At 49.6% G+C, this 8,686-nt stretch overlaps 1 protein-coding gene across 1 annotated transcript; it reads left to right on the top strand.

Annotated features, from left to right (window-relative positions):
- The first annotated feature begins 622 nt into the window (after positions 1-622).
- Positions 623-7,296, top strand: PDIA3 (protein disulfide isomerase family A member 3). The gene is made up of 11 exons (XM_031059709.1): positions 623-748; positions 1,135-1,242; positions 2,104-2,233; positions 2,693-2,809; positions 3,251-3,376; positions 3,782-3,964; positions 4,504-4,612; positions 5,416-5,544; positions 5,966-6,045; positions 6,552-6,609; positions 6,893-7,296. Exons 3-11 carry the CDS (start codon positions 2,145-2,147, stop codon positions 7,010-7,012), a joined length of 1,011 nt encoding a protein of 336 aa, XP_030915569.1. The 5' UTR covers positions 623-748; positions 1,135-1,242; positions 2,104-2,144; the 3' UTR covers positions 7,013-7,296.
- Positions 7,297-8,686: the final 1,390 nt, after the last annotated feature.

Below are 8,686 nucleotides of genomic sequence, written 5' to 3'. Positions count from 1 at the left end.
ATTCCTGCTCTGCAGGCCTGGCGGACGCCGTTTGTTTGGTGCCTTGGAGCCCTGAAATAAAGTGGAAGGCGGTCCTTGCAGGGCCGCAGCCGCGCGGCGGGTGTGCACAGGGTGTGTGAGGGCTCGCCCCGGCCGGGGAAATGGGCCTGCTCGGAGCTGTGTGATGAGGCTCAGAGCGAGCACCCACGTACCCACTGAGGCATCCTGGCTAGGAGCTTTCTTTTCTGCACAGAACTCGTAGCGTTTTCTCAAATCAGGGTCTCTCTCTTCCTTTACGGGAAGTGACATGGACTCTTGGCACCATGGCCTCCTGGTCAGGTCAGCCTGTTTTCTTCAAATGTTATATGAACTTTGGGACTGACAAGGGGCTGAGAAATTCCATGTCATTGATTGCAAAAAACTATCCTTTCTAATTTTTTTTAGTATGTAGTGTGGTTGAATTTGAAACTATTTAGTCTTTGCAATGTTTTCTCAAATATTTTTCCAGGCATCTCATTTCCTGTGCTACCTCTTTCCCAGTCTGGGCTATTGAGCACCAGGCAGTGTGTGACAGATCCCTCTAGTCCCTTATTTGGCATGGGTGTGTTAGGGCTGGACCTCAGTCTGAGAGCAAGGTTTCTTTTCCTTTAGGTTGACTGTACAGCAAACTCCAACACCTGTAACAAATATGGAGTCAGTGGATATCCCACATTAAAGATTTTTCGAGATGGAGAAGAGGCAGGGACCTATGATGGGCCCAGAACAGCAGGTAAGAACTGTTCAGCAGTGTCTGGTTTGCTGAGCTGCTGCAGGAGGCAGCATGTAGCAGCCAGGGATGCAGAGAAGGTTCACATCTACGCATACACCCCCCCAACCCCTTACTCTCTCCAGAATTCTTTGTGCTGACAAAGCCTGGGATGTTTATCTTCCCTTAAAGCTGTCCTTTAAAGGTGAAGGTTTCCACATTAGCTCCTAGTTCCCAGGATGCTAGAAAGCTCCTGTGTGAAGCTGATGGGAGCAGTCCTTCAGTTCGCATATTTATTGTATGGGAGATGTGCGTGGATTCTGCAGAAGCAATTTCTGGTTTAGGAAGCTTGAAAAATATCTTGTGGAACTTGGTATTGATCCCTTTAATTATTTTACTAATCTTTCAAGATGGGATTGTCAGCCATCTGAAGAAACAGGCGGGACCTGCTTCGGTGGCTCTCAGTTCTGTGGCTGAGTTTGAGAAGTTCATTGGAGATAAAGATGCTTCTGTCGTGGGTGAGTAGAGGTGGTGAAAGGAGTGGGCTCTGGGAGCTGGTGTGCAGAGAGCACAGGCAGTGCCACAGGCTGCAGAAAATGAAATTCCAGATGCACGTGAGCAAAATCACTGCTGGCAATGAGAGCAATAAAGCGTAGAACATGTATCCAGAGGGATTTTAAAATGTTCAGCCTGGGAAATTTTCACAACTTAGTTGGACAAAGCTCTGAGCAACCTGCTCTGACTGGGGGTTGTCCCGCTTCAAGTGGGAGATTGGATTTGAGGACCTTTAGGTATTACCTCCAAATTTTTTTTTCTTTTTTTTTCCCTTGGCCATCTGGCTTCGTTGGCTCCCCTGGCGCCACAGTATGTTTTCCAAAGATTGTTGCTTTCTTGGCTGGCTGACAACAGGTAGCTTTGGGTTGTTTGGGGTGTGTTTGTTGCTCTGGTGGCATCGGAGGGCTGTTGGCATTGGCTGTCTGTGGTTATATGTGGCAACAGCAGATAGTGCAAATCAGGTGCCATCTTGTAGGTATAACCACATGAGTATTAACCAACATTCCTAAATTTACCGTTATTAAGTGCCAGTGGCTGTTACACAATCACCAGTGGATGTCTGGGTGTTCAGGGGACAGTTGTCCTTGGTTGAATGACCAATTTGGGCTTCTCTTGAGTAACTTTTCTGCTGCTGGAATGGGGGAGGGGGGCGGTGCAAGGAGGTCCTGGAAAATGAGAGAGAAGCTGTCGAAGGTAAACACCTCAACATGCACGGAAGGACTGGATTCAGGACTGATCCAGTGCATTGTAGAGAGAAATGCTGAGACCTGCAGAGGGTCCAGAGCTGGGCTGGTTTGAGGTCACAGTCTGCCTTTCTGCTGCAGGCTTCTTTGGCGATGCATCTGGGGATGCTTATTCGGAGTTCATGAAAGCAGCCAACAGCCTCAGGGATAACTACCGCTTTGCACACACCACCGAGGAGCAGCTGCTGCACAAGTACAAGGAAGATGGAGAGTAAGTTACTTAATACAAAGATTTTTTTCTTATTTAGGCATTTGGAACAAATTCATGGATTCCACTTAAATGGTTTCCGTTTCTAAACATAGCTTAAGGTCTGGTTTCTTCCCCAGCTGACAGTGGTGTTTCTTTTGAATTGAGATAGAAAGGTGTAAATGGTCTCTGAAGTGTTTGTGTCTGCCTCTGGGTGGAAAGTATCTCAAAAGAGACATTTTGTTTCCATATTCCTTGTTATAGTGAGAGTTTTGTTTCTCATTGTGGCCTGTCTGAATTATGGAGAAGGCTCTGACAGGTACACCTAGTGCACTAGTGCCATCAAGAAACTAGACGGTGTTGTTTGAGCTATGAATGGTGAGTGGGGATTGTTACTGAGAGTGAGTTTTTGTCTTATCTGGCTGCTGTCCTTGGACTCCCAGGGACACTTTGAACTAATTGATAATACCTGTTTTCCCGCAGAGGTATAGTCCTATTCCGTCCTCCACGCCTGACCAACAAGTTTGAGGAGAGCTCTGTCAAGTATTCAGAAGACAAAATCACCAGTGGAAAGATCAAGAAATTCATCCAGGAGAACATGTGAGTGATTCCTCACCAACAAATGTGACAAACTGGCCCCAGTTGGCTTTGGCCCTGTCAGAGCTTGTTTTTTCATTGCTTTGGCCCTGTCAGAGCTTGTTTTTTCATTGCTGCCACCTCTGCTGCATGCTTCCCTTTGGGGACACCTTCTTGAAATCCTGATGTGGCTGTTGGCATACACTCTCCATATTCTAACCATTATGTTTAAAAACTGGACCTGTGAGAGCTGTGCTAGCTTTGGCCTTAACTGGGTCAGCTCTAGCCACTGATGTGGCAGGAGATGGAGATTTTTCTCAGAAAAACCTGGTACAGGAATAAGCAAAGCGTTTCTTCCTGGGGCCTGATTGGTCACTGGCATTTAACTCCTGAGTGGGAAGCAAGTGTGCTGTGTCAAGCCTGTTCTGGGGTCAGGGACTCTGCTGATACCTCTCTCGTTGACAGCTTTGGCATCTGCCCTCACATGACTGAAGACAACAAAGACTTGATCCAGGGCAAGGACTTGCTGGTGGCATACTACGACGTTGACTATGAGAAGAATGCCAAGGGATCCAACTACTGGCGCAACAGGTGGGAGTGGTGGGGGTAAATGGGCCTTGCACTGTTCCTGCCTTGCTGCAGTTCCGGAGCTTGGGTGACAGTCCTCTGAAATCCTGTGCGATTGCTCTTGGAGCCCTGGGACCTTACCCACAGACTGCCTCACTGCTGTGCTGTGCAGTTCTGCCCTTCGTGCCTGAGACCCTGGGGTCACGCCGGTGGGGGATGGAAACGTGCAACACTTGCCTCAGTCACCACAGGCACGAGTCAACTGGTCTGCTTCTCAGCACCGTTTCTGCAGGACTTGGCTCTGAAGAGCACATTGTGCCACTGAATTCCTAGTCTGATGTGTATGTCATCTTGAAGGGTGTTACATCATGTAGAAGAAAATGTTCAAAAAAATAATGCTTTGGGGTTTTGTTTCTTTTTTATCCTCAGAGTTATGATGATTGCAAAGAAGTTCTTGGATGCTGGCCACAAACTGTCTTATGCTGTTGCTAGTAGAAAAACCTTTGGCCACGAGCTCTCTGAGTTTGGTCTGGACAGCAGTGTGGGTGAGGCCCCCGTCGTTGCCATCAGAACTGCCAAAGGAGATAAATATGTCATGCAAGAAGAGTTCTCGTGAGTTCTTGAACTTGATGGTCATGGGTCTGATTTGATGGACTTTGGTCTAGAGGTCTCTGACCAGATGATACTTTGTTAGCTTTGAGGAAACAGAAAAGCTGGCTGTTGCAGCTGGAAGAAGCAATTGCTGGGTCAAAATGGCTCCTACTCATGTGTTTTCCTACTCTTTAGAAAGCTTTCATTCCCTGCTGTTATATAAAGGGAGAGAATTTAATTCAAGATCATGAAATTCTGGTTAGGAAATAGGGTGCAATAAAGGGCAGAAGAATTCACTGTACCTTTCATTTTGAAAAAAAACCCTGAAGAATGCTGGAAGGCCTAAAACTTTGAATGGAATGTGCATCCAGCCTCCTGTCAGAGCCCTTAAGGACATCACTGCACTTGTTCTGGGGTCTACTAAGCCAGCCCCAGACTGGTGCTGTCAGAGATGCAGATGGCATCTGTTGTGTGGGTGGAAGTAGCTTAAATAAGCCTTGAAAGTTTCCCTCTCTCATCCTGTGTGTGTGATGATGGCTGTAACATCACTTTTCTTTCAGCCGTGACGGAAAGGCTCTGGAGAGATTCCTGCAAGATTACTTTGATGGAAACTTGAAAAAATACCTGAAATCAGAGCCTGTCCCTGAAAGCAACGATGGCCCTGTAAAGGTGAGTGCGGCTTACAGCTGCAGAGACACTGCTCAGCAGCAGCTTCCTGTGCCTGTGTGAAGTGCTGGGAGTGAGGCATGGTGGCAGCTCAAGAGGCCTCTGTGCAGATAGACAGAGGAATTATTCACACCCTTGTTCCACTGCAGCTTTCTGAGGTGAAGGAGACATGCAGCTTGCAGTTTGGGTTCTGCTTTTTTTCTCTCAGCATAGGAACTGCTGCTTGGCCCCAGCAGTTACATGCTTTGTGAGTGCAGCAGCATCCAGATTTCCAGGGCTTACGCAAAGGCCTGCCCTCTTGGCTTATGCTCAGTTCTTCATGGCATGGTCTTCCTGTTGGTTGTGACTGCACTATTTTAGGGATCTCCCTGTTTATTTCATCATTGGGATCTGGTACAATTCCTGCCTTTCACCCTCCCAGGCAATTCTGCCCTGAGTAAGAGCATTCCCTGGCCTGGCTTTCTGTATGAGAGCCTCATACAGGAGTACTAGTCACGGGATTCACAGATGTTTTTGGGGCCATGGGGACAGCCTCAGCCAGTCCTGCACATTGCTTGCTGGGATTAAAAGGAAATGGCTTTATCTTCCTGCGAGGACACCATATGCAGACCTCACTTGGAGGTAGTGCTGGTAACGTACAGCAGGTTTTTACCTGCATAGTGCAGATGAGGAGTGCTGTGTTTGGTTCTGCTGCTTGCTCTGCAGGTGTGGGAGACCCAGGCTTGGGTTGGAGTGTGTGGAGCATGTCATGTCATCACCTCATCTTTGCCTTGGAAGGAACTAACTGGTGTGATCAACCCTTATAGGTGGTGGTGGCTGAAAACTTTGATGAAATAGTTAATGCACAAGACAAAGATGTCCTGATAGAGTTCTACGCACCATGGTGTGGCCACTGCAAGAATCTGGAGCCCAAATACAAGGAATTGGGGGAGAAGGTAAGTCTGAGATTCTTGCAAATGTGAACTAGAATTTTGTAGCACTAAATGATCCTGCTGCTCCTTTCCAGCTTCTGTGATAATGGGGTGTAATTGTGTCTTCCTGAGGATTACAAATTTTGGTTTCTTTGCAGAGTGCAGATATCTTGCAGCAGGATCTGTGGTAGCAACCACACTGGTATGTTTAGTCTGTGTTATTGGCTAGGGCACAGGAATATTCTAGGATTCAGTGACTGGCCTCAACTGCCCAAGTTTCTTTTTGGATCTTTTCCGTCTGCATGATTATAGTCTCCCATGTCGTGAGGGTTGGTGAAGTGGCATTCCCTATGCACTGTCCTCTGACACCACTGTCCCAGATCATGCTGACTGCTGGGTTCCTGGATTTTGGAATTGGTTACTGATGGGTTCTTTCTACCCACAGCTCAGCAAAGATCCCAATATCATCATTGCCAAAATGGACGCTACAGCCAACGATGTGCCTTCTCCCTATGAAGTCCGAGGGTAGGTGTGACTGCTGTGACACCACGTGTCAGTGCATGAGTCCCTCTGTCTGACTTCAGGCACAGCACTGAAGAGCTGAAAGAGCCTCATGGGGAAGGGTGTGGGGGTTGCCAGGCAATAGTTAGGTGACTGCTGGGCAATGGCTTGATGTGGAGAAATCAAGAGTGAAAACAAAATACACTGATCTGCCTGGCTTCTCCAGGATTCTGGTGTCCTGGCTCTGCTTGGAGGCCTGTCCTGCTGCTTTGGAATCTGCTGAGATTCTGTTCCTGGTAGTGTGAAAACAAATCTGGGCTTGCTATTCCAAAAGCAGTTCAGCTAGCAAGCTTGAACCTGTGAGCTCATCCAGATCTGCTGGGCTCTTGAAGGCCACACCTGGTGCCTCAGAGCCACTGAAGCTGTGCCATGTTAAACCAGGGCAGTGTGGGGTGTGAGTCCCTTCAGTTGGGGCTGGTCTGATGGAAATCAGAGCATCTCAGGAGCTCATGTGTTTCTTCTCTCTCCAGTTTCCCCACCATCTATTTTGCTCCAGCTGGCAAGAAGCAAAGTCCAAAGAAGTATGAGGTGAGTATTTTGCTGTTCTTGATGCTTTGTAAAGAAGTGAAGAGCATCCAGGTCTTCTAATTATACTCAAGCCTCTTTGGAGGTGGGGGTGGCACTGTGTCCTGTTACCCTGGGAACACACTGATGGTACCTGCTGGGAGCGTTGTACTTTGAGTTATAGGCCCTGGGGAGAACACTGCTTGCAGTCACCTGGGTCTCCCTCCAAGCACCTGAACCCCGCTTCAGGAGAGGGTAGGTCCATCGTGGGTACAGCTGCTGCCTGACTGTCATTTGTTTTCTGCAGGGAGGCAGAGAAGTGAGTGACTTCATCAGCTACCTGAAGCGGGAGGCAACCAACACTCCTGTGCTGCAGGAGGAAGAGAAGTCCAAGAAATCCAAGAAGAAGGTGAAGGAGGATTTGTAAAGTACCTACTTGCCACCTTGTCAGAATGAGCTCTGTGTGAATTGGGGAAGCACTGGTCAGACTGGGGCCAGTTCTGGGCTGTGGAGAGCCAGTGGCCATGCGGGCCGAGGGGCCCCAGCTGCTGTATCTAGTAATGTTTAATTTTCTGCCGTCTCTTAGCTGCACTGTTGTGGGGCTCCCCAGGTTTGTTTTGTGGTTTGGGAGGGGGTGGGGGTACAGTTATTTTCTAATTTTTTTTGTACATTTGGAGAAGTGAAACAATAAAATGACCCCCTTAAGACCAACTGTCCCTGTCCTGAGGAAGCCCATCAGACCTAGTAATGGGATCCTGTTCTTCATAGGCAGCAGCTTCCTGCTCTAAGTTGTTCCCTACAGTGAGCCTTCCTAGTCACTGACTTTAGCTTTTAGCCCATTATCCTCTTTCCTCAGCTGCCTGAGCCCCTCCAGAATGTAGCAGCAACAGCTATCCCAATGTGTTGGGCTTCGGGTGCTGCATTTACACCCATTTTGGACTGGGGAGCTGTGGTCACCAGTGCCTTTGCTGTGTGCTGCCCTGGTGAGTTCAGAGGTACATGGTGCACACTGTGACTGTGGGATTGCAGCAGTGCAGGCACACAGAGCAGGCTGGCAAGGGCCTTGCTCAGCAGCAGCAATAAATCTGCTTTGAAGCTGGTGCAGTAGTAGTCAGCTCCACTGACACCTGACAAATACCCATGTAACACCAAACTGGAGTGCTGCTTCCTTGGTGGGGGCAAGACAGTGCTCTCTATCAAGCCAAGGAGAGCCAGGAAAGTGGTTCTAATCCTGGCTTTGCTCCCTGCTCTGTGACTGTTGCCCTGGTGGCTGCTGAGGCACTGAACACAGGTAAAACTTGTCAGCATCTTTGGCCCATAGCATCACTGCTGGTGCCCAGAGCAGCCTGGGTGAAGTTAGCACAGGCCTGGGGAAACTTTCTGGCAGGATGGACAGAGGATGAGGAAGTGCTGTGCTGGTGGCTGCCCAGATGCCCCTCGCTGTCCTGCAACTGCACTGAAGGTACTGAGCTTCAAAGTGAGGAGAAGAAGGCATCTGATGAAGGATTTGTATATTTGCTGCCTGGAACACTTGGCAAACAGGATGGCTGCAGACCTTTGAGTGAGACCTGCATGGAGAGCTGGTCCTGTGTAAGGGAGAAGCCACCACCCAAAGTAATACATTCCCCCCGAGCAGGGAATGGTGCTTCAGGGTAGCTGGAGCAGCTGGCACTGCTTCAAAGACCTGTCCGGATGAGCAAGGAAAAAACAGCAGCAACAGATTGCTTGGGAGACCCCGCTTCTTGTAGAATCAGGCTTTTGATGTGAGACAGCCTTGGATGGAGATGCTCACAGTGATTCTTCTCCTGCTGGTAGCTGGGATAAGCCAGAGACCCAGCCCGCAGCCTCGGTATCGGAGACGCCCGGCCACGGCATTGCCTGGAAGGCGCGGCGGCGGGGGGGGGGCGGGCGGCGGGAGCCCTGTGGCGGGGCTCGCCCTGGGACAGCTATTTTTGCCGCCGGCGCGGACTAATCCCCTGAGCCGCTTCCCGGCATTAGGTAACGGCGCGGCGGCATGCGCTCCGCGGTGTCCCCGGCCCGGGCAACCCCCGGCAGTCGCGGCGCGGCGGGACCGGCGGCGACACGCCCGGTGCTGCGGGCT

This window comes from Geospiza fortis, unplaced genomic scaffold (genome assembly GCF_000277835.1).
Source record: "Geospiza fortis unplaced genomic scaffold, GeoFor_1.0 scaffold2, whole genome shotgun sequence".
Lineage (NCBI taxonomy): Eukaryota > Metazoa > Chordata > Aves > Passeriformes > Thraupidae > Geospiza > Geospiza fortis.
The sequence above is the reverse complement of the archived record's forward strand: the minus strand, read 5'-3'. Positions and strand labels throughout refer to the sequence as shown.